General features: G+C 47.7%; 1 protein-coding gene across 4 annotated transcripts; it reads left to right on the plus strand.

The window, feature by feature from the left end:
• EFTUD2 (elongation factor Tu GTP binding domain containing 2) lies at positions 1-27092 on the plus strand. 4 transcript variants are annotated; one of them, XM_064733493.1, is made up of 28 exons: positions 1-128; positions 685-871; positions 2147-2312; positions 3517-3595; positions 5642-5717; positions 6231-6296; positions 8024-8059; positions 8875-8965; positions 9811-9893; positions 10366-10532; positions 11473-11597; positions 13209-13272; positions 13974-14064; positions 14918-15053; positions 15322-15449; positions 16401-16594; positions 16712-16823; positions 18116-18256; positions 18662-18763; positions 19295-19377; positions 20780-20866; positions 21102-21228; positions 21650-21737; positions 22038-22156; positions 22505-22599; positions 24296-24449; positions 25617-25724; positions 26597-27092. In XM_064733493.1, exons 2-28 carry the CDS (start codon positions 767-769, stop codon positions 26690-26692), a joined length of 2919 nt encoding a protein of 972 aa, XP_064589563.1. In that variant the 5' UTR covers positions 1-128; positions 685-766; the 3' UTR covers positions 26693-27092. The 4 variants fall into 4 exon arrangements, with proteins under 4 accessions (XP_064589563.1, XP_064589565.1, XP_064589564.1 ...); XM_064733495.1 differs by having other exon boundaries at positions 35-128; positions 766-871; XM_064733494.1 differs by lacking the exon at positions 1-128 and adding an exon at positions 152-199.
• Positions 27093-27165: the final 73 nt, after the last annotated feature.

Below are 27165 nucleotides of genomic sequence, written 5' to 3' on the forward strand. Positions count from 1 at the left end.
TTCTGCAGCGGGCGAGGCGCTGGCGGCGGGCGCGGGACGCTCTGTCCCGACAGGCGAAGAGGGCAGCCCGGGGGCCTTCGGCAGCGGCGGCGCCGGCGAGAGCAGCGGCGGGAGCGGAGCCGGGGCAGGTGAGGGAGAGCGGGACCAGAGAACGGGACCGAGACCGGGGACGGGGAGAGAGAGAGCGGGGCTGGGGCCGGTGGGGGAGAGCGGGAGCGGGACCGGGACCGGGGAGGGAGAGCGGGGACGGGACCAGAGCAGGGGAGGGGAACCGGGGCCGGGACGGGGAGCGGGGAGAGAGAGCGGGGCTGGGGCCGGGGAGGGAGAGCGGGGACGGGACCAGAGCAGGGGATGGGGAGCGGGGCCGGGACCGGGACCCGAGAGGGGGAGCAGGACCGGGGAGAGAGCGGGGCCGGGACCGGGGAAGGTGAGAGAGAGCGGGGCTTGGGACCAGGGAGAGAGAGCGGGACCGGGACCGGGGAGAGAGAGCGGGACCGGGACCGGGGAGAGAGAGAGCGGGGCTTGGGGCCGGGACCGGGGAGGGTGAGCCGGGACCGGGGCCAGAGGGGGAGAGCGGGACCGGTGCCGGGACCGGGGAGGGAGAGCGGGACCGGGCCTTGGGGCTGGAGCAGGGCCGGGCCCCCGGTGTCACGGGCCCTGAGTGGGTTCTGTCACCGCCCCCAGGGGTTTCTGTCACGGTCCACCGGGGGGGCTCTGTCACGGCCCCGGTCTCTGCGCCCCCGCCGAACCTTTTCCCACCTCCAGCATGGACACCGACCTGTACGATGAGTTTGGCAATTACATCGGGCCCGAGCTGGACTCGGACGATGACGACGACGAGCTGGGCCGGGAGGCCAAAGATCTGGAAGAGGTGAGGAGGGACAGCGAGCCCCGGGACCGGAACGGGGACAGCGAGCCCCGGAGAGGGGACAGCGACACCCGGGGCTGGAACGAGGACAGAGAGCCCCGGGGCTGAGCGGGGCCGGGCCCGCAGCTGCTCCCGCCCCGTGCGGGTCTGAGGGGGCTGCTCGGAGCGGGGGCCGGAATGCTGAGGGAACGAGTGGGGCTGATGTTTGAAAAATTTACAAAATCTATTCTGTGGTAAAGAGAAAAACACAGATCTTGCTGGAATGGTGAACGGGAGCTGCTGTGGCTGGGTTTGGTTTGGCTGGGTTTGGTGTCAGGTCCCATTGGGAGCCCCTTGGGAGGGAGCTGAGGCTGCCACAGGGAGCCTGATTTTCATGGGGGAGGCAGAGCAAGACCCCAAAGACAGGGGGGGAGCAGAGGGGCTGCCCCATGGGGGAATTGAGGGAGCCCCTTCCCATTTGGGACTGATTTTTGGGATTTGTGCCCTGGATTTGGGGCTGATTTTTGGGATTGGTGCCCTGGATTTGGGGCTGATTTTTGGGATTTGTGCCGTGAATTTGGGAATGATTTTTGGGATTTGTGCCTTGGATTTGGGGCTGATGTTTGGGTTTTGTGCCTGGGATTTGTGGCTGATTTTTGGGATTGGTGCTGTGGATTTGTGGCTGATTTTTGGGACTGGTGCCTTGGATTGGGGGCTGATTTTTGGGATTGGTGCCTTGGATTTGGGGCTGATTTTTGGGATTGGTGCCTTGGATTGGGGGCTGATTTTTGGGATTTGTGCCCTGGATTTAGGGCTGGTTTTTGGGATTGGTGTCCTGGATTTGGGGCTGGTTTTTTGGAATTGGTGTCCTGGATTTGGGGCTGGTTTTTTGGGATTGGTGCCCTGGATTTAGGGCTGTTTTTTTGGGATTGGTGCCCTGGATTTAGGGCTGGTTTTTGCAATTTGTGCCTTGGATTTGGGGCTGATTTTTGGGATTTGTGCCCTGGATTTGTGGCTGATTTTTGGGATTGGTGTCTTGGATTTGGGGCTGATTTTTGGGGTTTGTGCCTTGAATTGGTTTTGGGGATTGGTGTCCTGCTGCCCTGTGTGTGGGGTTTGTGTCACCAGGTGTGGTTCCTGGGCTGTGTGGTGTCCCTGCAAGCCCAGGGGCTGTCCCTGACCCAGGAGCTGCTCCCAGGGCCCCCCTGTGGGTGCTGGGGCTGCTCTGGGGCTCCCTGGCTCGGGGGTCACCCCAGGCCTGTCCCCCTGGGGGGCTCCACAGCAGAGCTTTGGTTGCAGCTGGAGGATGATGATGATGATGATGACATGGGAGAACATGATGAGGAGCACCCTGGCATGGAGGTGGTGCTGCATGAGGACAAGAAGTACTACCCCACAGCAGAGGAGGTCTATGGGCCTGAGGTGGAGACCATCGTGCAGGAGGAGGACACACAGCCACTCACTGGTGAGTGATCTCTCAGGGGATCCTTGGAAAAGGGAAAGAATGTATAATAATATTTAATATTAATATATAATTATTGCATATTTATAATATGATATGATGTAATATTATTTGATATGATCATAATATGATAAGATTTTATTAATATAATATAATATAATATAATATAACATAATATAATATAAATAATAGTATAGGATAATATAATATATTATATATTATCTTTGTACATATATAATTATTATTAGTGTATATTTAAATAAATATATTATATTTTTTACATTATAGATTTTTTTATATAATTAATATAATATAATAATATATAGTTTTATAAAAATATAATATATATTATAGTTACATATGTTGTGTTATATTAATTATATTACATTATATTATATTATATTATATTATATTATATTTTATATTCTATATTCTATATTCTATATTTTATTTAATATAATATATAAATAATATAGTATAATATAAACAATATAAAATATATAATAGTATAATATATTATAATGTATTATATGATATATTATATCTATACATAATGATATAATATATTATTATAGTATATATTTAAATAAATATATTTATATATATTATGAATATAACATGTATAAATATATAATATAAATATAATGTATATAATAGAATATTATATTACATATATATATAATATATATAATATATAATATATAATATAAGATATAATATAATGTAATATAACACAACATAATATATGTAACTATAATATATAGTTAGTTAATTATATAAATATCTATAATAACATAACATAACATAACATATATAATATAATATAATATAATATAATATATATTCCTTCTGTCCTGCCCCTTTGGAGCCCACTCATAGCCTCAGATCTCTGCCTGCTGTGTGCAGATTTGGGCACTTTGGTTTGCAAAAACCACAAACAAAGGTGTCTTTGGAAGAACAGGAATCAGCAGAGATGGGAAAGTGATTTAATGGAGAATAAATACATTTAAATGCTCTCCTTTGATTCCTGCTCAGCTGGAAGGGCCCTGCAGTGACCTTCTCCTGCAGCTGTGACAAACAGCTGAGAGAATCTGTCAGCCAGAAAACTGAGGGGTTTTCAGCTAAATTCCCCATTCCTGGGGGCCATTCCTGACCCTGCTGGCTCAGGGGCTCTGGGAACAGTTTGTTCTTTTGTCTCTTCTTTCAGAGCCCATCATCAAACCTGTGAAAACCAAGAAGTTCTCCCTGATGGAGCAGACACTGCCAGTCACTGTCTATGAGATGGAGTGAGTGTGGGGCTGGGGGGGACAGATCTGGGGGTCTCACTGACCTGAGAGCAGCCAATTCCCAGGTTCTGAACCCAAAACAAGAGAAATGCAGGACAAACTATTTCAGTTTCCCTTCCCGTGGAAAATGGGCCCAGGGTTATTACAGTGACCTTAGACGGTCACTGTGGTGAGAGAAGGACGAGAATCTTGTTTCTTGATCAGAAGGCTTGATTTATTGATATAAGATATATAATACATTATAACTATACTAAAAAGAATAAGAAGAGAAGTTGCAGAGAGCTGCTAAGCTAAGAATAGAATAGAAGGAATGAATAACAAAGTTCTGTGTCCAGGGAATCTGTCCCTGAGCTGCTCCTGTGATTGGCCTTTAATGGTACACATGGAAGATGAGCCAATCACAGGGGCACCTGCTACATTTCACAGCAGCTGATAACAATTGTTTACATTCTTCTTCTGGGGCTCTGCTTCCCAGAAGATGGACAAATGTGAAAGAAAGGATTTCTATGAAAAAATGTCTGCGACACAGGGTAAGGTTGGACACAGAAGGAATTTCACCTCAGGGGCTGAGATGAGCCCATAGCAACAGCTTGTGGCTCAGGAAACCTTCTTGGAATGGTTTGGGGACCTTAAAGCCCACCCAGTGCCACCCCTGCCATGGCAGGGACACCTCCCACTGTCCCAGGGTGCTCCAAGCCCTGCCTGAGGGATGGAGCAGCCACAGCTGCTCTGGGCACCCTGTTCAATACCCACATGCTCAGTGTGTAGCACACATCATACTGGCACATTGTGGGTTGATCCCAGATTAGATCCCATCCATTCCAGTTTCCACTGGGAATTTTTCTGCTGCTGGGTGAGTGCAGAGTGCTGTGCAGTCAGCAGGACGCTGGGTCCATTCCTTGTGTCCCAAAGCAGCTTCTTGGACACCAGGGCTGGGAGAAAACCTGGAAAAAATTCCAAATGCATTAAAAAATTTAATTTTTTTTTAAGATTTGGAGATGTTCCTGGAGCTGGTGTTCCCTCAGGGGTCCCTGGGGATGTGCTCAATGCTTGGGGGGTTCAGCAGAGCTGGAGCAGAGCCCAGGAGCTGCTGGGGCTGGTTTTTCTCAGTCCCTGACCTGAGCTCTGCATTATCCACCACTTCCCTGCTCATTCCATTTGTAATTAATTCATTTTTCTCCTATTTGTTGATAGAATTGGTTAGGATGGGTCACAAGAAATTCCTTGTGGGATGTAGCCAGAAACCTGCAAGCTTGGTATTGATTTCCCATTTAGCCGTATTTTCAGACCAATTAGGAAGGTTTTAATCAGGGTTAATATTGATTGCTGTATTTTTTAGCTCTTAATCAAAATGTTTTACATTAAGAAGTCTGTTGTATCAGTGAAAATTTAATCTGTTTAAAAAGGAAATTATTTGACAGCACTTATTCTCTGCAGGCCTCTGGCAGTGGCTGCATGTTTTATAGCTTCCCATTATTTTTTAGGGGTGGTAATTTAGGATCTCAATTATCTTTTGGCCAGCATCCATCCAGAAGTGACCAGCTCATCATTACCCAACTCAGCTGCTAATTTGAAAAAGACTTAATTCCTTAAGTGCCTGGAATGTCACTGTTTTAAGGCTTGAAAATCAGAATGAATGGTCTGTGGTTGCTTTCAGAGCTCCATGGGGTGCTTGTTATCCACCACCACCATTTACCTGCCTGCCTGCCTTGCTTTGAGTGCAAGTGCTTCATCATCTGAGTACATGGATGTGATTTTTGCTCCAGTACTGACTAGAAGAGAAGAAAAATATTCAATAATATTCAATTGCTGGCAGCTTTACCAGCTCTGTATCCTCCCACCCACTGCCATCTGTCTGGGACTCCAACTCTCTTGTCCTCCCCATCTGGAAAGTGGGATTCTTCCTCCGCAGGGCACTGCCAGGATAAAAGTTTGGCAAAGATTCAGGGGGCACCTTGGCTAGAAAGTGGAGCTGAAAAGCAGCACCTACTTTTCTTAGGCACAGCAGAAACCCTCCAACAGCCTTTTGTGTTTTTGTTCCTGCAGTTTCCTGGCAGATCTGATGGACAACTCGGAGCTGATCCGGAATGTGACTCTGTGTGGGCACCTGCACCACGGCAAGGTGCTGTCAGTGGCCAGAATAATCCAGAATCAGGGGTAGTGAGGGTGACCTGCTGCTTTGCCAGCCCTCCTGGCCCCTGGTTATCTGCAGCAGCACCTTCTGCTTCTCTGCTCATGCACTTATTTACAGAATCCAAACATGGATTGGGTTGGAAGGGGTCTTAAAACTCATCCAGTGGCACAGAGACACCTCCCACTGTCCCAGGGTGCTCCAAGCCCCATCCAGCCTGGCCTTGGAGACTTCCAGGGGTTCAGGGACACCCACAGCTGCTCTGGGCACCCTGTGCCAGAGCCTGCTCACCCTCTCAGGGAGGAATTCCTTCCCAATACCCCCCAACCCTGCTGTCCCCCAACTTTAGGCCATTCCCCCTTGTCCTGACACTAGGTTTCCCTGTGAAACGTGCAGATATTTTTGTAGGTTGAATTAGTAGGTTTTCTGTGCTGCTGCTGGAGGGATGGGGCTGTGTTTGTGTCTGTCTGAAGAGAGGCAGCTCCTCTCTGTGCTCTTTTGCAGACGTGTTTTGTTGACTGCCTGATAGAGCAGACGCACCCCGAGATCCGGAAACGCGACGATCAGGATGTGAGTGAGCTGCTGTGGAATTGCCACCTTGGGGACACCCTGGGGTGGCTTTTACACCCTCAGGGAGGGGACACTGCATGGGGACAGGGTGGTTCTGTAACTGGCATGTAGGATTGGATAGCCAGAGTTCAGTTTTAGGTCTGCATTTTGTGTTACATACACCCTGAGGGAGGGGACACTGCATGGGGACAGGGTGGTTCTGGGGCTGGAATGTGGGATTGGGAAGCCAGAGCTCAGTTCTACCTCTGGATTATATATTATGTACACCCTAAGGGAGTGTATAATATACACATTATGCATGATATGAATTATATGAAAAATAATATATGAATTATATGAAAATGTATATAAATGTGAAATGTGTATAATATACACATAATGCATTATATGAATGAATGTATTATATGAAAATTAATATATTAATTATATGAAAATGTGTATAAATATGTGAAATGTGTATAATATACACATTATGCATTATATGAATTATATGAAAATTAATATATAAATTATATGAAAATGAATATAAGAATTATATGAAAATGTATATAAATGTGAAATGTGTATAATATACACATTATGCATTATATGAATTATATGAAAAATAATATATGAATAATATGAAAATGTATATAAATATGTGAAATGTGTATAATATACACATTATGCATTATATTAATATATAAATTATATGAAAATGAATATAAGAATTATATGAAAATGTATATAAATATGTGAAATGTGTATAATATACACATTATGCATTATATGTATTATATGAAAATGAATATAAGAATTATATGAAAATGTATATAAACATGTGAAATGTGTATAATATACACATAATGCATTATATGAATGAATGTATTATATGAAAATTAATATATTAATTATATGAAAATGTGTATAAATATGTGAAATGTGTATAATATACACATTATGCATTATATGAATTATATGAAAATTAATATATGAATTATATGAAAATGTATATAAATATGTGAAATGTGTATAATATACAAATTATGCATTATATGAAAAATAATATATGAATTATATGAAAATGTATATAAATATGTGAAATGTGTATAATATACACATAATGCATTATATGAATGAATATATGAATTATATGAAAATGAATATAAGAATTATATGAAAAGGTATATAAATATGTGAAATGTGTATAATATACACATTATGCATTATATGAATTATATGAAAATTAATATAAGAATTATATGAAAATGTATATAAATATGTGAAATGTGTATAATATACACATTATGCATTATATGAATTATATGAAAAATAATATATGAATTATATGAAAATGTATATAAATATGTGAAATGTGTATAATATACACATAATGCATTATATGAATGAATATATGAATTATATGAAAATGAATATAAGAATTATATGAAAATGTATATAAATATGTGAAATGCATATAATGTACACATTATGAATTACATGAAAATGAATATAAGAATTACATGAAAATGTATATAAATATGTGAAATGCATATAATGTACACATAATGCATTATGTGAATGAACAGATGGATTATATGAAAATGAATCGATGAATTGTATGAAAATGTTCCTGCTTCTATCCCTTACTTGTCCCCTTAGTGATGTGCCAGAGTTATTGTGTCCTGCTTCAAACTGAGTATCTGGTACCAAAATGTGACACTCTGATTTTTGTTTTGCCTTTGCAGCTCTGCTACACTGATATATTGTTCACAGAGCAGGAGGTGAGTGGCCTTGTAGTGATTTTATCCAGTTGTCTCATGCTTTACTCACAGCTGTTGTAGGCAGTTTCCTTGTCCATTTTAATGCCTTTCTGTGCTTTCCACATTTTGGTTATTTTCTTTATTAATTAAAAAAAATCTGCTCCTCTTGTTTGCCTCAGGAAGATTCCTGATCCAACTTCCTTCCCTCATCTCCGTGTATGATTTTATAACCTGTGTAATGTTAAATCTGCAGCAGAGTCACCCCGGTCTGGGGCTAATTCTTACTTTCTTTGAGAGAAAAAGGAGGAAGGGATTTGCACCAATGGTAGAAGAGGAAAAAAATTATTTCAAAATAAATACATTTCTCCTTCTCTGACTCTGTGTTGGGCATGAGTGGGAATGTTATTTTGTGTCATGACCAGAACAATCTTTTGAAGCATTTTTTTTTCTCCTCTCAGTGTTTATATTTTATACTCTGTGTGATCATATCTTGTGCTTTGAGGCATAACTTGGTGGCAGCAGAGGGTGAAAGCACAAACAAACACCCACATTCTGTCTCAGGTGTTGCCTGTGGTACCTCCTCAGCTGAAATCAGGTGTTGAGGGTGCAGTGGTGGCTCCCCAGTCTGACCAGTACAGATGGGAGAGCTGGGCTGGGTGATCTGAGGTTATTGCTTTGGTGATCTGAGGTTATTACTCTCTTCCAGGATGAATATTTACTTCGTTCCATCTTTCTCATTTTTCCTTGATGTTCTTTTAGAGATGATCCTTGTGTTTCTGTACAGGGTGATCCCTTTGTTTATTTTTTACCTGTAATCCTGGTTTCCTGTGTTTCAGAGGGGAGTGGGGATCAAGAGCACCCCAGTGACAATTGTTCTGCCAGACACCAAAGGAAAATCTTTCCTCTTCAACATCATTGACACTCCAGGTGATTGTGCACTCCTGGAAATCCTGCTGTGGGAAGCACTTGGCTTTGTTTTGTACTTTTTATGGCTGGCTCCAGCCTAGTGCTGAGCCTTCAGCTGGGTTCATTCCTGTGGAGTCACTTCCAGCAGCACTGACCCATAATCACCCAGGGTGCTTTGGGGTGAAGGGACCTTAAAGTCCATCTAATTCCAACCCTCTGCCATGGGCAGGGACAGATCAGGCTCATGTCTGTGATTAGCTGGCCTAATTAAGAGCTGATGAGGCTGCAGAGGTGTTTCTCAAGCAGCACAGGGAGAATTTATTTTCCCAGCTATTGCCACGTGCAGTATTGACCCTGCTTTGCTCAAATGCTGTTGCCCCACAGTGAGACTCAGCAAGTTCCTTCTGTAGAGGGAAAATAATCACAGATGAATTTGTAAGAAAGTTTAGGGAAGAGGGTCTTGGGACACATCTGCTGAGCTACAGCTCAGGATGAGCGAGGTTAGAGCGCAGGAGGAGGCTGGGGGGAGAGACATCTGTTGTCTTTGGGAAAAGAAGGAAGATTTCTTCTCAAAGTCCTTGCACAGAGCTGTGAGAAAAACAGTCACAAATGTGAGGAAAAGTGTCTGTTAAACAACTTGTGTGTATTTTAAAAAAATACATTAGAGCTGAGGCTAAACCCTCATGGGGAGTGCTGGCAGCTGCTCCCATGTCCCTGTCTGAGGAGGAACCATCTCTGCTCTGCCTCTGTGGGTACCAGCAACCAGAGGAATCTGCAGAGCCCCATAGCTTCCCACCCTGTGTGCTGCTGCTGCTGCACCAGGGCTCTCTGTGCTTCTCACTGCCCCCTTTTTTGTGGTTTTGAAGGTCATGTGAACTTCTCAGACGAGGTGACCGCCGGCCTTCGCATCTCGGACGGCGTCGTGCTCTTCATCGACGCGGCCGAGGGGGTGAGTGCCTCCTCCTCCTCCTCCTCCTCCTCCTGGGGTTCCATCCCTCCCTGTGCACTCTGTGCTCCTGCCTCAGCATGAAGGCTTGGGCTGGGTTCAGCTTTCTGGGGTGAAGGGTTTTTGGAGGGCACTTTGAGGGTGTTTTCCAGCTGACCAGGCAGCCAAGCCTGTGGCTGCTGTGTCCACACTGATGTGATGCTGTGGCCTGCAGGCTGACTGTGTGACTGGTGTGCATCTCCATGCCCATGGTACCTAAAACTGAGCAGCTTATTTATATCAGAGATGTCCACAGGCTTGGATTCAAGGAATTTGGTTGGGTTAGCACCTATTTGTGAATTTCAGGATTAGCTGCTTGCTGAGCTTGGGCTTTTCTGCAGCCTGGCAGCAGAATAAGGGTCACTGGTTGTCCCTCATGCCTCAGATAACATTTTGGTGGATTTTCCTGGGGCTCTGAGCTCTCTGCTCCCTGCAGGTGATGCTGAACACAGAGAGGCTGATCAAGCATGCGGTGCAGGAGAGGCTGGCAGTGACTGTGTGCATCAACAAGATTGACAGACTCATCCTGGAGCTCAAACTGCCCCCCACAGACGCTTACTACAAGCTCAGACACATTGTGGATGAAGTTAATGGTCTGATCAGGTGAGGCTGCATTGTTGGTGCTGCTGTCCCTGTCCCATGGCTCACAGAGAACTCCTCAGTTTGTCCACTGATGTGTTGAGTCATAGAAAATGGGCCAGGAAGAACCACTGGGAGTTCATCTCAGCTGATACATTGAATTAAGGAGGATTGGCTCTTCCTGGCAAACTCCAGGGATTTCATTTCCCCTGCCCCATTTCATTTCTCCTCCATTAAAAAGTAAAGAAAGTGGGCATATGACCAGAGCAGGGAATTTGTGCTCCCAGATGTCTCAAATACACTGAAATTATTGGGTTGTATCCCAAACTGGAGGTTGAGATATCTCAAAGCTCCTAAATACTTGATACAAAACTAAAAGAGGATTTGCTGTCTCAACTCCTGGAGAAGGATCTTGATACTGACACAGTCCAATCTCCTTGCCAGGGACATCTTAGACATTTCTGTGGGTTCTTCTGCACCCAGGGATTTTTTAACAACATTCTGCCCTTCAAGTGTGTGTCTGTTTGCCCACAAGCTCCCTGGCATGTTTTTGTTTAGTGTGTGCTGAGAGCAGAATAATTCATCCTTCCTAGCATGGCTGTGAGCTCATTAAACCTGTTTGGATTTAAATTATATCCCTGTATTTTCTTTTCCCTTACTTGGTTGACCAGCTTGGCTGCTTTTTTAGAAGAAGAAAAGTTATCCCAGATAAAAAAATCTGAAGCATTCGTGCTGGTGACTTTGTAGTTCTAGGATCTTTAAATCTTTGCATTAATGCTTGAAATTTATAGGCAGAAAATGTTCCTGACCCTGAGATTCTGATGGCAAGCAAGCTGCAGCCTGTTTAAAGATGCTTTTTGGCAATGCAGGCTCCTTGCCTGTCACTGCTGTGGGGTGTGGGAAGTGGGCTGAGGTGTCTTCTTTGGTTCATAACATTGATTTGATTTTATTTTTCTCCTCCCAGCATGTATTCCACCGATGAGAACCTCGTGCTGTCTCCCCTTCTGGGGAATGTGTGCTTCTCCAGCTCTCAGTACAGCATCTGCTTCACACTGGGGTCTTTTGCAAAGATTTATGCAGACACATATGGTGAGGATTAGCCAGCAACCTGGTGCACTTCAACATCTCATTTCCCCAACCTTTCTTGTGGGGGTTTTCTGAGCCATTCAGCTTCCCCTGCACATGGCCAGTGTTTGTGTTCTGGAATTGCTGAGAGCTGAGTGCTGCTGCAGAGCTGAGCCTCGGGGGTTAAAAAGCACAAACACAGTTTGAGCAAAGATATTTTCTCCTGATAAATGTTTCTTGAGTCAGAAGCCAAGAGTTTTTTCATACCCTGAGCAGAAATAACAAGCAGTTGAAGGCAGGTGTGTGTGTGTTGTGCTTTGCCTCCCTGTCAGCAGCTCAGGAGTGAAGCAGTTAAACTCTTCCTGCCTTTTCCCAAAAGTCCAAGACTCAGCTGCAGCTGGGCACAAGCTTTGCCCACAAGGTTTTGCACTCTTGCCCTCTTTCTTTTTTAAGAAACTGTCTTTTTCTGGCCTGGATTTAATTTTCTGCTCCCCAGGTGCCCACTCAAGGCAATCTGCTGCATGTAGCAGTGGGCTCTGTGCTGGCATGAGCAGCTGCACAGCCCAGGTTTTTGAAGTGCCCCACTGGGGAATTTGGGGATCTGGAGGAGCTGAGAGCAGGGAAAGAAGGAGGTTGTAAAGCAGCTGGGGCAGCTCTTGCAGAGAGCTTGGCCTGAGGGAGGATGAAGTTGTTGAGGTCAGGGAGTGATGGTGCCAGGACTGTCACATGTCCTGAGAGTTTGGAGCAATAAATGAGCTCCCTGAAGTGTCACAGCATTAACTCAGAGCCTTGGGGAGCTGAGGACAGCACAGTTGGCAGGAGATGCCAACCAGGTGGGGAAGGCAGGAGCTTGGAGTTGGGAATAGTGAATTCTGGTCCCCAGGAATTGTGTGTGCAGCCACCACATGTCACTGACAGGGGTTAGAGCAGCATCACTGTCCAGACTGCAGCCAGCAGGCAATTCCTTGTGTTCACACACCTGCCCACAGCAAAAGCTTGTTTGGAACCTGCTGCAGGTTCTCATTCCATCCTGGGATTTGTAAATTCACCATGACAGCACCTTCAGTGCTGGGTGTTTGACTATGTGGTCCCTGAGGAAGAGGAAGAAACCTGGAGATGTTCAGCAGGGCTGAAGACGCTGGTGCTGGTGGAGGCCATCCCAGCACCTTGGCACTGCAGCAGCAGTCACAGCATTCCTGTTTGGAAGTGCAGCACATGAGGTTGGGCTCCTGCAGCATTCTGAGCTCTGACCCTGTGGGTAGAGAGCTGGAATGTTCCTGGGCAGTCAGTGTGTGAGCTGCAGTGTCCCTGGGCTGCTGTGTGTGTTCCTGGGCAGTCAGTGTGTGAGCTGCAGTGTCCCTGGGCTCCTGTGTTCCTGGGCAGTCAGTGTGTGAGCTGCAGTGTCCCTGGGCTGCTGGGCACATCCCCACTGGACTCTCTCTGCTCATCTCTGCCTGCTCTCCCCAGGACAGTTCTTAATCTTTCACTCAGAATTGGGACGAGCCTTTCACTCATCAGCATCAGTTCATTAAATTGAATCCTCAGGCTTGTTTTAAAAGCTAAAATATAAAGATTTCTAAGCTATGAAAAAAGCAGTGATATCTGAGAGGCTTTTTCATTTGCTTTTTCCTTCAGGAGACATCAATTACCAGGAGTTTGCCAAGCGGCTTTGGGGCGACATCTACTTCAACCCGAAGACGTAAGAACCCTGTTTAAATGTTTTAATTTTACTTTATTCCTGGGTTTTTCCCTTCTTTTCCTGTAAAATGTGGACCCAAGGTCACTCCTGATCCTGTGATCCTGTGGTGGAGTGTGACTGTTCACAGGGGTCCCAGGATGAGGGAAGAGATGAGGATCTGACTCCATGTTTCAGAAGGCTGATTTCTTATTTTATTATATAGATTATATTAAAACTATACTAAAAGAATAGAAGAAAGGATTTAATCAGAAGGCTGGCTAAGAATAGAAAAAGAAGGAATGATAACAAAGGTTTGTGGCTGGGACTCTCTGTGATTGTCCATTAATTAGAAACAACCACATGAGACCAATCCCAGATGCACCTGTTGCATTCCACAGCAGCAGATAACCATTGTTTGCATTTTGTTCCTGAGGCCTTTCAGCTTCTCAGGAGAAAAATTCCTAAGGAAAGGATTTTTCATAAAATGTGTATGACAGTGGAGTAGTATCTGGGAAGGGTTGAGTCAGCCCTCCTGCCTAATGGGAATCCATTTGGATTCACACCACAAGCAGCAGCAGAGAGGCTCTTCTGGCCTGCATTTGGAGTTAACCTGGCCCATGTGTCCCTGACAGCTTCCCAGGGGATGGGAGGGAGGAGCAGAGGCTGTGCAGGGGTTCTGGCAGGCTGCAGTTCTTGCTCCTCACCTCTCTGGTCTCCAACAGGCGCAAATTCACCAAGAAGGCCCCGACGAGCAGCTCCCAGCGCAGCTTCGTGGAGTTCATTCTGGAGCCCCTGTACAAGATCTTGGCTCAGGTCTGTCATGGGTCATTCATCTTCCCACAGCTCCAGGCAGGAGCAGCTGGGGCTGGGCACTGGGCTGGGCTGAACTCCCAGCTTTGTGGAGTTCATTCTGGAGCCCCTGTACAAGATCTTGGCTCAGGTCTGTCATGGGTCATTCTCCCTCCCACAGCTCCAAGCAGGAGCAGCTGGGGCTGGGCACTGGGTTCTGGTCCTGTCCTGTTCTGCACAGGGGGTGCACAGTAATCATTATTTCTTGCAAGTGCAGTGCTGTATTTGCAGTTATAGAACAGTCCTTGCTTTTCCTTATGTGCTCTGATAGCAGCCAAGTGACAGTGCTTGGACTTGGAGCACAACTTGGATGAGGAGGAGTTGTGGGGGCTCAGCCTAGAGAAAAGGAGGCTCAGGGGGGAAATTTTTGCTTTCTACAACTCCTGACAGGATGGGGCAGCTGGGGGAGGTCGGGCTCTGCTCCCAAGGAACAGGGACAGGAGGAAAGGAAATGGCCTCAGGTTGTGCAGGGGGAGGTTTAGGTTGGAGATTAGGAAAAATTTCTTCCCCCTAAGGGTTCTCTAGTCCTGGCACAGCTGCCCAGGACAGTGATGGAGTCACCATGCCTGGATGGATTTAAAAGCAATGTAAATGCACTTGGGGTCTAAGATGATTTAATGGTGGCCTTGACAGTGCTGGGGGAATGATCTTGGAGAGCTTTTCCAGCCTTAATTCCATGATTCATGGATTTGACCCATCTGGCTCTTGTGTGAGCCATAACCCAGTGCAGCTCCAGAGCCCTGCAGGTTGTGCCTGGTTTGTGATGCTGACTGGGACCCCCACAGTGAACCTGAGAGTGAGACTTGTGGTCCTGCAGGTGGTGGGGGATGTGGACACAACCCTGCCCAGGACTCTGGATGAGCTTGGCATCCACCTGACCAAGGAGGAGCTGAAACTGAACATCCGGCCCCTCCTGCGCCTCGTCTGCAAGAAATTCTTTGGGGAGTTCACAGGTACAAACAAGCTCTTTGTCTTCCCCTCCACAATTTTCACCTCACACCAAGAGTTGAGGGTTATATTTTGGCCAAGGAGGGCTAACTTGCACAGATCCTGCTCAGTTTCCCAAATCTAAGCTGTGACACCAGGACAGCCTGAGGCACTGCTCACCTCTCCCTGCTGCTGTGGGTGCTGCAGTCACCGTGGCTTTGCCTTGTGTTTATGGAGTCCAATTTTTTCCTCCACACTGCTTAACCTTGTCCTCACCAAGTGTTCCTGTTGCAGGTTTTGTGGACATGTGTGTGCAGCACATTCCCTCCCCAAAAGTGGGGGCCAAGACCAAAATCGAGCACACCTACACCGGCGGCGTCGACTCCGACCTGGGCGAGGCCATGAGCGAGTGTGACCCTGATGTAAGGAAGCTCCTGTGTTTGCTCTGAGTGTGCAGAACCAATTCCAGCAGGCTCTGCTCCCCCTGCCCTGCCAGGGCTGCTGCCTCCCTGCACAGATTTGACTTGCAGCACTCTGAAACCTCTCATCCGACACTGGAACAAATCTCTTCACTCCAAGGAGCTTCAGCTGCCTGCCAGGGCAGCCCTGGAGAGAGGGAATTGTTTCACTGTGTTCAGAGAAGAACAGGACTAGGTCAGGACTCCAGAGCATGTGGGAGCTGCAGGGTAGTTTTGTGTCCTTTTGCAGTCTTTTTGTTTCTTTTCCTTGAAGTTTAATTCTCTCTCTAAACTCTAAAAAACTGCATGGTGCTGATAAAAATAACCCTGTGTTAGTTAGTCAGCACCTTTCCTCTCCCAGCCCTGCAAACCCTTCCTCCTCCAACAGCTTGCACTGAGCTGTCATTTGGAGTTGTCTGGAGCCACCAACGCTGGCAGCTGAGTGAGAAATTTGCCTGTGACTTTTGCTCTGATGTCTGCAGAGAAATTTATTTTAATGAGTTGTGATTATCCACATAAAACTCCACAGTGGTGACTGTCACCACATCACCGGTGTGGAGTGACCTGGTGGCACTGGGAGCTGTGATCTTGGGGAGCTCAGGTGACATTTGCAGGCCAGCAGGTGACATTTTTCCTCATGGCTTTGTCCCAGCCACCATTTGCTGCTCTACAGGAGCTCCAGAACAGTTCACATGGTCATTCCAGAGCTTTCCATGCAGGGCAAGGAGATGTAGGGCTGCTAGTGGCAGGAGCTGAAGGACTTGGCTAAATTCCAATTATTTATCCACAAATCAGACTATTCTGAGTTAAAAGAGATTCACAAGGATCATCAAAGTCCAGTCCTGCCAGATCTGTGTGCATTTCTTGACTGTGTTTTGCAAGAAGCTCATTTCTGTCTCTGTGTGTCACGGGAAGGGTCCCTTGATGTGTCACACCACCAAGATGTACAGCACTGATGATGGTGTGCAGTTCCACGCCTTTGGCAGGGTGCTCAGTGGCACCATCCATGCTGGGCAGCCTGTGAAGGTCCTTGGGGAGAATTACACCCTGGAGGATGAGGAGGATTCCCAGATCTGCACCGTTGGACGCCTCTGGATCTCAGTTGCAAGGTACACAAAGCTCTGGCAATGTGTTTATTGGGAGAGGAGTCACCTGGTGAGGGGTTGGGAGGGAAGAAGAAGGTTCTGGAAGGTCTGAGGCTGCAGTGATGCTCTCCTGCCTTTCAGGTATCACATTGAGGTGAACAGAGTTCCTGCTGGCAACTGGGTGCTGATTGAGGGCGTGGACCAGCCCATAGTGAAGACAGCAACTGTGACAGAGCCTCGGGGCAATGAGGAGGTACCAGGCGTGGCTGGCACTGCTCAGCCTTGCAGGGTGATGGGGCACAGCCCAAAAGCTTCTCTAGAAGGGTTAAAGAATCCCTGTGTGATGTGGTGGCAGGGCACAAGAGTGTGGTGATGTTCACTGGGGTCCCAGGGTGAGGGAAGAGATGAGGATCTGACTCCCATGTTTCAGAAGGCTGATTTATTATTTTATGATATATATATATATTATATTAAAACTATTCTAAAAGAATAAAGGATTTAATCAGAAGGCTTGAAAGAAATTATAATAAAATCTTGTGACTGACCAGAGATTCTGAGACAGCTGGGCTGTGGTTGGCCATTAATTAGAAACAACCACATGAGACCAATCACAGATGCACCTGTTGCATTCCACAGCAGCAGGTAATTATTGTTTACATTTTGTTTCTGAGGCCTTCTTCAAAATGTTTGTGAGAGGATCATTTCAATAATGCTCATTTTCAATACATTTTGGAGCACCAGAGAAATTCAGTAAGACTGCTAGCAGTTTCTGCTAATGGCTGAGGATGGTAAGCAGTATGATATCTGTAATTATAGAGCTCCATGCTATTGCTAATCTTGGGCAAAATAATAAAAAATAATTTTTCCAAAGGATAAATTCACTGGGAAATCATATGAAAAAAACTCATGCCAGTCAACACCATTTTACAGAAATTTGCTAAATAAAATAGAGAATTTTACTTAATCATCTGATAAAGTTACAAACTCTGGTCTGTGACCGTGTTCACAGGGGTTTTTGGATGAGGGAAGAGATGAGGATCTGACTCCATGTTTCAGAAGGCTTGATTTATTATTTTATGATATATATTACATTAAAACTATACTAAAAGAATAGAAGAAAGGATTTCATCAGAAAGTTAGCTTAGAATAGAATAAGAAAGAAAGAATGATAACAAAAACTTCATCTTGGACTCTCTGTCTGAGCCAACTGGGCTGTGATTGGCCATTAATTAGAAACAACTAACATAGACTAATCAAAGATCTACTTGTTTCATTCCACAGCAGCAGATAATCAATGTTTACATTTTGTTCTTGAAGCCTCTCAGCTTCTCAGGAGAAAAAATCCTAAAGAAAGGATTTTTCATAAAATATGTCTGTGACACTGGTCAGCTTCTCAGGAGAAAAAATCCTGAGAATTTTATGAAAGGATTTTTCATAAAAGATGTCTGTGACACACTGAGGGAAAGAGAAGAGCTTCACATGCTGTGTATGACCCTGAGGACATGCAGGGATGCAATTTCAGCTCTTTGTCCTTTCTGGTTCCAGGCTCAGATCTTTCGTCCCTTGAAGTTCAACACCACATCTGTGATCAAAATAGCTGTGGAGCCAGTGAACCCCTCAGAGCTGCCCAAAATGTTGGATGGTCTTCGTAAAGTCAACAAGAGCTACCCCTCACTTACAACCAAGGTACTGCTGGGGGCACCTGCATCAGATCATTTCCAGAAATTCCTTCCAGCCATTCTATTCTGTGATTTCTCTGTGTGTTTGTGTGGCTGTTTCCAGCCAGTTCTGGGGGCAGCCTCTGGGCTGATCTTGAAAATAATCAGGTTTTTTACCACAGGATGTTATATTTGTTGTGGGTCTTTTCATGCTGTTTCAGTTGATCTTATAAATGATGTAGAAATAAAAGAAAATGTAAATCATCCTGCTGTGCCAGGGAAGAGCCCAGCAGCACTTCCTCCTGAACAAGGCTCTGGGAGTTTTCCTTGGGGTGTTCTGACTCTAACAAAGTGGATTTAAGGCTGATTCTTCCTCAGGCTTGAGCAGGAAGGAGCTGTGAGCTGCCAGCTGAATCCCTCTTTTCTCTTCCAGGTGGAAGAATCTGGGGAGCATGTGATCCTGGGCACAGGAGAGCTGTACCTGGACTGTGTGATGCACGACCTGAGGAAGATGTACTCTGAGATTGACATCAAGGTGAGGCTGTCACAGAGGGATTGTCCCACTGGAAACCCTGGACAGGGGTTTGCTCCCCTCTCTCAGAACCTGCCTGAACATACAACATGGATTTTGTTACATTCCTGTAAAATTTAAAAGCAAAAAGGAGTTGTTAGGGTGCAAAAGGGTCTCTTCCAGCCTGACTGTCACCAGTGGGACTGAGAGTGGCACATTGGCTTGGAGAAGAATTTTCCATATTCCAGCCTTCCCTGTGCTTAGAGCATTGTCTGGCTAGCAATTTATTTATTCCAGACTTCCCTGTGCTTAGAGCATTGCCTGCTCAATTTATTTATTGCCTGGCTAGCATCAAATAAATAAATTGAGCCAGATTTTTGATACCTGCAATTAGATTTAAATTTTCCTGTGTCATTTGAAAGCCTCAGTGCTTCATACACAACCCTGATTAAAACCAGTTGAGCCAGTTTTTTCTTGTAGGTGTTCAAAGGTTTCAAACAGTCATTTTACAAGCAGAAAAGTACTGAAAACTTTACAAACCTTTTGTTCTTTTAGGTGGCTGATCCAGTGGTGACATTCTGTGAGACAGTGGTGGAAACATCCTCCCTGAAGTGCTTTGCTGAGACACCCAACAAGAAGTAAGGGCTGTGGGTGAGCTGGCATGGGAGGGGGCAGGGGGAGGGTCTCTCTCTCCCTCCCCACTGGCTGTTGTCCACCAAATGGCACATTCCTGAGTGAGCAATGTCCCACTGAGCTCCTCAGGGACACACCAGGGTCCCAGGGATGTTCCTGTGCTGTGTAGGAGCTCTGAGAATGAAGGGAACAAAGCCAAATCCACATCCTCCTTTTTCCCTAAGTGTCACACCTTCTCAGCAGTTCTGAGATCCTGGAGCAGGTGCCAAAGTGCTGCCTTCAGTAATTCCCCCAAGAGTGTCATGAGGAAGAGCTGTGTGTTCTGTTATCCATGTGTAATCTTGGATTTGTTCTCCTGGTGATGCCCTGGAGCCTTGCAGCTGCTCTCATCTCCCTCCTCCTGCCCCTCACAGGGCATGGGATTGGAAAAGGGAGATCTGTGTGCACAGGATGTTCCCATACCTGAATTTTCAGAGAAATCATGATCTGCTGAAGTGGACTCTCCTGTGTTCCCCTGTGGTTTCTGGTTTTGCTTGCCTTCCTTTATTCTGAGACAATCTCACCATGTTTGGCAGCCTTAATTCTGGGAACAGAGAGGTTCCATTCTTCACAGAATCACAGGATGGTTTGGCTTGGAAACAACCTTAAAAACCATCCAGTTCCAAACCCTCCCATGGACAGGGACAGCTTCCACCAGACCAGGTTGTTCCAGTCTTAGGTCAGGCTTTGACCTTCTGTGCTGGGGGCAGCTTTCAGGCACTGAGGCAGCATTTGCTGTGTCAGATGCAGCTCCAGGGCCACCTTCCCCAGCCCAAGGGCTCCCTCCTGCAGCCCTGGGTGTGGGACAGGAGGGCTGGAGCCACTCTGTCCCTCAGCTGTCCCTGGGCTGTGTTCACAGGGACACAGAGGATGCAGGTGGCTGCATCAGCCCTGCTGGATCCAAGCTGGGTGCAGTGAGAGAATCACAGAATTGTGGAGTTGTTAAGGTTGGAAAAGACCCTAAATGAAGTCCAGCTGTCAACACAGCACCACCATCATGTTCACCACTAAACCATCCATACATCCATGTGTTCTTTGCACAGTTCCAGAGATGATGCCTCCACATTGCCCTGGGCAGCTGTGCCAGGCCTTTTCTGTGTAAAATTTTCCCTGATATCTCACCTAAACCTCCTCTGGCTCAGCTTGAGGCTTCTTCCTCTCACTCTATCCTTTGTCCCCTGGGAGCCACCCCTGGCTGTCCCCTCCTGTCAGGGAATTGTGGGGAGCCAGAAGGTGCCCCCTGAGCCTCCTCTCTCCATCCAGGTTGATTCCCCCAGCTCTGTTCCCTTCTCTGGACACATCCCAGCCCCTCCAGGGCTGCCAGTCTTCCCAGTTAGCCCCATTTCCATCACTGTGGTCTTTCCTCAGGAACAAGATCACAATGATTGCTGAGCCCCTGGAGAAGGGACTGGCAGAGGACATTGAGAATGAAGTGGTGCAGATAACATGGAACAGGTATGAGCAATCTGGGGGGGCAGGAGTGCAGCTGGAAGTAAATAACTGGGGGAAAAGGGAATGCTGGAACCTGCAAGGAGCACAGGATCAGGCAGAGATCCTGGCTTGGTTTTCCTGCCAGCCACTCTGTGGGCATCTCTGAGACTTTTGTGCCTGAAGGGAACAGGATTGTAAATACATCGAGTTCAGGTCAGATTCTTGTTTCCTAAAGTTTCTTCCCTTTCTCTCTTATCAGAAAGAAGCTGGGTGAATTCTTCCAGACCAAATACGACTGGGATTTGCTGGCTGCCCGTTCCATCTGGGCCTTTGGGCCTGATGCCACTGGCCCAAACATCCTGGTAGATGACACACTGCCCTCAGAGGTGAGGAGTGGGGGCCACTCTTCAGTCCACTCTTTGTCCTGTGCTCCCAGAACTTTCAGCAAAGCCCTGGTGCTTTTGGGGTTATCCTTGTTTGCCTCAGACCTGCTGCTCTTTCCCCACAATGATCCTACCAGGTCACTTGTTTTTTTCAGGTGTTGCTGTTTGAGCCAAAAGGCAAAAAAAACCCCTTTTTATTTTTTTACCTTGCCTTTCAGAATCCCCTAAAATGTGGGCTCTTAATTTCTAGTGCTGTAGAAATTACATGGTGCTGATGCTCTTGGGCTGTGAGAGGGAGTGAGTGGACATGGGGGCACAGGGGAACATTGCTGTTGGTTTGGAACTGGGTGATACTGGGTGTGATGAGGTGTGGTCTCTGAAGCTGTCTGTCCATCTGTCTGTCTGTGTGTCTGTGTGTCTCTAGGTGGACAAGTCTCTGCTGGGTTCAGTGAAGGACAGCATCGTGCAGGGCTTCCAGTGGGGGACCAGGGAAGGGCCTCTCTGTGATGAATGTAAGTGAGACCTGTGTGGAAACTGAAACAATGAGAAATTGCTTAAATTCTTCCATTTTTAAGCATTCAGGTGCTCCAGGCTGAGCAGGCTTTGGTGGAAGGTGTCCCTGCCCATGGCAAGGAGTTGGGCTGGATCAGCTTTAAGGCTCCACTCCATGACTCTGTGATATGCAGGGTTATGAAGTGGTGGTGCTGGAATTAAATTTAGGAGAATTGCTGGGTGTTTGGGCATGTGGGGATGTGGTTGGTGCTGCAGAGGATGTCCCCTGAGGTCACTGGCTGTCATTTCTCCCTCTGCAGTGATCCGCAACGTGAAGTTCAAGATCCTGGACGCAGTGATTGCTCAGGAGCCCTTGCACAGGGGTGGAGGGCAGATCATCCCCACGGCCCGCAGGGTGGTGTACTCTGCCTTCCTCATGGTGAGGGCCTGCCTGGGCTGGGCTGGTCCCCACAGCCCTGCCTGGGGCTCTGGGTGCGCTCTGAGTCACTGCCCATCAGTGTCTGCAGCAGAGTCCTGCATTGCAGCCTGGTGTGCATCTGCTCGCCCTCCCCTTGCTGCTGCTGCTGGGCTTGCTGGGAAGGGTGGGCAGGGGGAGAGGGAGGCGTGTGACTCATGGCCTGAGGGAGAAAAGGTCCTTGCAGTGTTTGTGCTGTTGCTTTGGGCAGCCATGGGACAGCAGGACCCCTGTAACCTCACCAAGCACTGAGTTTGACTGTGCTGTTGAGCTGGGAGAGACTCAGTGGCTCATGTCCTTGTCCCCTCACAGGCCACCCCTCGTCTGATGGAGCCCTACTACTTTGTGGAGGTGCAGGCTCCTGCTGACTGTGTGTCTGCTGTGTACACCGTGCTGGCCCGGCGCAGGTGAGCTGCTCCTGCTGCCAGCACTGGGGGCTTGCAGGGCAGCAGAACTGGGTCTGGGCTCTTGGAGAATTCCTGCACTGGTGCAGAGGGTGAAGCTGTTGAGATTTGGGCTCTTGGAGAGCTCCTGCCACTGCTGCAGAGGGTGAAGCTGCTGGGATCTGGGCTGTTGCAGAGTTCCTGCCACTGCTGCAGAGGGTGAAGTCTGCAGAAAGTGAAGCTGTTGGGATCTGAGTTATTGGAGAATTCCTGCACTGGTGCAGAGGGTGAAGCTGCTGGGATCTGGGCTGTTGCAGAGTTCCTGCCACTGGTGCAGAGGGTGAAATCTGCAGAGAGTGAAGATGTTGGGATCTGGGCTCTTGGAGAATTCCTGCAGCTGCTGGAGAATTCCTGGGCTGCTGGAGAATTCCTTTATTCTGAGACAAATCTCACCATGTTGGCAGCCTTATTTCTGGTGCAGAGGGTGAAGCTGTTGGGATCTGGGCTCTTGGAGAGTTCCTGCCACTGTTGCAGAGGGTGAAATCTGCAGAGAGTGAAGCTGTTGGGATCTGAGTTATTGGAGAATTCCTGCACTGGTGCAGAGGGTGAATCTGCAGAGGGTGAAGCTGTTTGGGTCTGGGCTCTTGGAGAATTCCTGCCACTGGTACAGAGGGTGAAGCTGTTGGGATCTGGGCTCTTGGAGAACTCCTGCCACTGCTGCAGAGGGTGAAATCTCTGTGAAGTGACATTTGGAAGCTTCCTGACTGATCCTGGCCCTGAGCAGTGTGGGCAGGGAGGTTGAGGATCACACACAGCCTTTGGGTTGTGCCTGGTTCTTGCTGAGTGTCAGGAGAATGTGCACAGCTCTGTGCTCAGCCCTAGGGCACAGGAAGGACTTGGACCTCCTTCAGTGACTCCAGACAAGATGCTCAGGGGGCTGGAGCAACTAAAAACAGGTTGGGAATTTTAGGGTGGTTCAACCTGGAGAAGAAAAGGCTGCAGGAAAACCTTAGAGCCCCTTCTAATGCCTAAAGGAGCACCAAGAGAGCTGGAAAAGGGCCTGGAGTGCCAGGTTGCCAGCACAGTGAGTCCCCAGCTGGGTAATGATTGACACAGATCCATAAAAGCCTGATCATTTTCTTTATTAAGAAACCCATTGCTTTTTAATACCCTAGTTCACTACAGGTGAACCTGGGTGTAAAAAAGCAATGAGTTTCTTATAGCCAGGTTTAAAAAATATAAATTAGTCCTTGACTTAAAACACCATCACCATTGGCTAATTAAGAAACCACCCTTTGGTAAACAAATCTCCATAACACATTCCACACATTCACAACACCAGGTGCAGCAAGTTAAGAATTGTTTCTCATTCTTTTCTCTGATCTTCTCAAGCCTTTCCCAGAATGATGCCTGGGGAACTTGTCTGGTTTTCTCTGCTGCCACACCAGGACAAAGGGGAATGGCTTCCCACTGCCAAAGAACAGGGTTAGATGGGATATTGGGAAGAAATTCTTGGCCCTGAGGGTGGAGATGCCCTGCACAGGTTGCTCAGAGCAGCTGTGGCTGCCCCATCCCTGGAAATGTCCAAGGCCAGGTTGGATTCCACCTGGGATAGTGGAAGGTGTCCCTGCCATGGTATAAGGGGTGGAACTGTGTGGGGTTTGATGTCCCTTCCATGACTCTGTGACACATTAATGCTGATCCTTTGACACTTTTGCAGAGGCCACGTCACCCAGGATGCTCCAATCCCAGGCTCTCCCCTGTACACCATCAAAGCCTTCATCCCAGCCATTGATTCCTTTGGCTTTGAGACAGACTTGAGGACCCACACACAGGGCCAAGCCTTCTCCCTGTCTGTCTTCCACCACTGGCAGGTGAGTCCATGCCCTGGGGAGGTGGGGAAGAGGGACAGGCAGGACCAGGCTCCAACAGAGCAGGAAAGCTCTGGAGAGCATCCTCAGAGGATCCTGCTGAGGTTTGTGCACCAGCTGTTCTGTGTCTGCCAGGCTTTGTTCCAAGTCCCATCACTCCCAGTCCCAGTGAGCTGCTGGTTGAATGTCAGGGTCCTGCAGTGCCTGGGGAGAGGACACCCCCCTTTAGAGGAGGGAACATGTTTGGGTCCAGTTCATGCAGCAGAAATCTTGCATTGAGGCTCAGACTCACTGACCTGCCATAGAAAGTTTGATTTGTGTCTCACACAGATGGTGTTTTAAACCTGTAGGAAGCAAAGTTTGGGACAAAATGCTGTTCTCTGGCCACTTGTGTGTCTGGGGCAGATCAGGTCCTGGGAGGTGCACATTGCTTTGGGGTGCAGCTCCATGAGAGCTGCCTAAAGGTTGGTGTGTCAAAGCCTAAGGCTCAGCTCTGAAACAATTAGCATGCCTGCTTTGTGAAGGGGGTTGTGCTGAGCAGGATTTGCATAGATTCTGTTAGGAGGTGGTGTGAGGTCCTGCAAGGGGGAGGGACATGTCCTTGCCTTGAGTTCTCAGCACTGTGTTATTCACTTCTCACTTCTCAGCAGTGACATGGGTTTGTGTGCCAGCTGGGGTGCTGGGGTGTCTGTGGTGAGACAGAGTAGGGATCCATCCTGGATTAGGTGAAGTGTCTAACAATGGTGAAAAGTCTGTGAGGCCAAAGCTGAAGGAAAAACTCGCATGCCGAGACAGCAAAGAGACAGAGAAAGAAAAACAGAAAAGACCACGAGGTCAATTTGCCCGGACCTAGAAATTCCTTTGATAAAGAAGAACTGGTGCTAAGTGTCATGTGAGATGAATATGCATGAACTTATTGTGAAACTGTATGCATATGCATTTGGAAGGGGGATAAAAGGAAGTCTGAAATTTTCAGGGGTACGCATGCCTTTTGAAGAGAATTTTTCTCCATGTGCGTCCGGCGCCGTAAATAAACATACCGAGCTTTACAACTTTTATAAAGTTGTGAGGTTTCTTCTTTTCTCCGCAAAACAGTGGGACCCAGGGATGTTTCTCCAGGAGGCTGAAGCAGCCCCAGCATCCCTCTCACCCCCTGGCCCTGTGTTTCAGATCGTGCCTGGGGATCCCTTGGACAAGAGCATCGTCATCAGGCCGCTGGAGCCGCAGCCAGCCCCACACCTGGCCAGGGAGTTCATGATCAAGACCAGGCGTAGGAAGGTGTGTCTGGGCCACATCCCTGTGCTGTGCTGTGCCTCTGTCCCAGCAGGGAACAAATCCCTGTGCTCTGCCCCTGTCCCAGCAGCTGAGCTGTTGCTGTGCTGTCCCTTGGCTGTGCCACATCCCCTCTGTGTTCCCAGAGTGCTCTTTGTGCCCCAGGACCTCTCCCGTGCTGCCCATCAGAGCCTGCCAGTCCAAAATCAGTGACTCCAGTCCAAAACAGGATCCTGTGGTCTCTGCTGTGCCCTGCTCCCTCCCCAGCCCCTCTGAGCCCTCAGTGTAGCCCCCTTGTCCAGCAGAAACAGCAGAGCTGCTTCCTGTGCTGGTTTAGCTGGACTGAGGGGCTGCAGAGGGAATCAAGCTCTCCTGTGGGGAGCAGTGAGCTGGCAGATGTGCTCAGCAGCAGAAACCACACTTGCAGGTTCCTGAGGAATGTTAGATGCCTTCAAGCTGCAGAGAAGCATCTCATGCCTTTTTTGGAGCCTGAAAATTTATTTTACAAGGTCTCTTCAGTGGGCTCTCTGTGTGGGGAATAACCCTGGTTTGTGTTACCTGCAGGGCCTGACTGAGGAGCCCTCAGTGGCCTGGTGAGCCCCCTTGTCCAGCAGAAACAGCAGAACTGCTTTCTGTGCTGGTTTAGTGAGCTGGTTTCTGTGCTGGTTTAGCTGGACTGAGGGGCTGCAGAGGGAATCAAGCTCTCCTGTGAGGAGCAGTGAGCTGGCTCAGCATCAGAAACCACGTTTGCAGGTTCCTGAAGAGTGTTAGATGCCTTCAAGCTGCACCTCATGCCTTTTTTGGAGCCTGAAAATTTATTTTACAAGGTCTGGGCAGTGGCTGTGTGGGGAATAACGCTGGTTTTGTGTTACCTGCAGGGCCTCAGTGAGGATGTGAGCATCAGCAAGTTCTTTGATGACCCCATGTTGCTGGAGCTGGCCAAGCAGGACGTCGTTCTCAACTACCCCATGTAACCCTGCTGCCCTGGCATGGGAGCTCTGACCCGAGCCCTGGTGGCACCTGCTGGTCCCTCCCCATCCCTGCTTGCCCAGCCTGGCTCCTGGAGGCTCAGGGCAGGCAGGGAGCTGCTCCTCATGGCTGGAGGAGTCTCCATGGACCAATTGTGAGCAGCCCAGAGCCAGAGCATTTTGTATTCTTGGTCTCCAGTTGCCTCCAGGGAGGTTTTTTTCCTTTTGGATGTGTTCCTCCAGCTCACAGAGCTGAGCAGTGTCAGTGTGGATTGCTGAGGACTGGGCCTCAACTGTGTCAAGCATTTCAGGCAGCTGAGAAAAAAAGGGGGGGATTGGGGGAGAAATGTGGCTTTGACCTTTCTGTACCCCTTTTTTTGAACCCTTTAAAATGTTTAGTACAAAGTTCCAGGCTGGACTTGGTCTGATTGTGCCCTGACATGGCAGTGCTGGGGGAGGCTCTGCTTTCCCAGTGCTTC

This window comes from Zonotrichia leucophrys, chromosome 27 (genome assembly GCF_028769735.1).
Source record: "Zonotrichia leucophrys gambelii isolate GWCS_2022_RI chromosome 27, RI_Zleu_2.0, whole genome shotgun sequence".
NCBI classification, from domain to species: Eukaryota; Metazoa; Chordata; class Aves; order Passeriformes; family Passerellidae; genus Zonotrichia; species Zonotrichia leucophrys.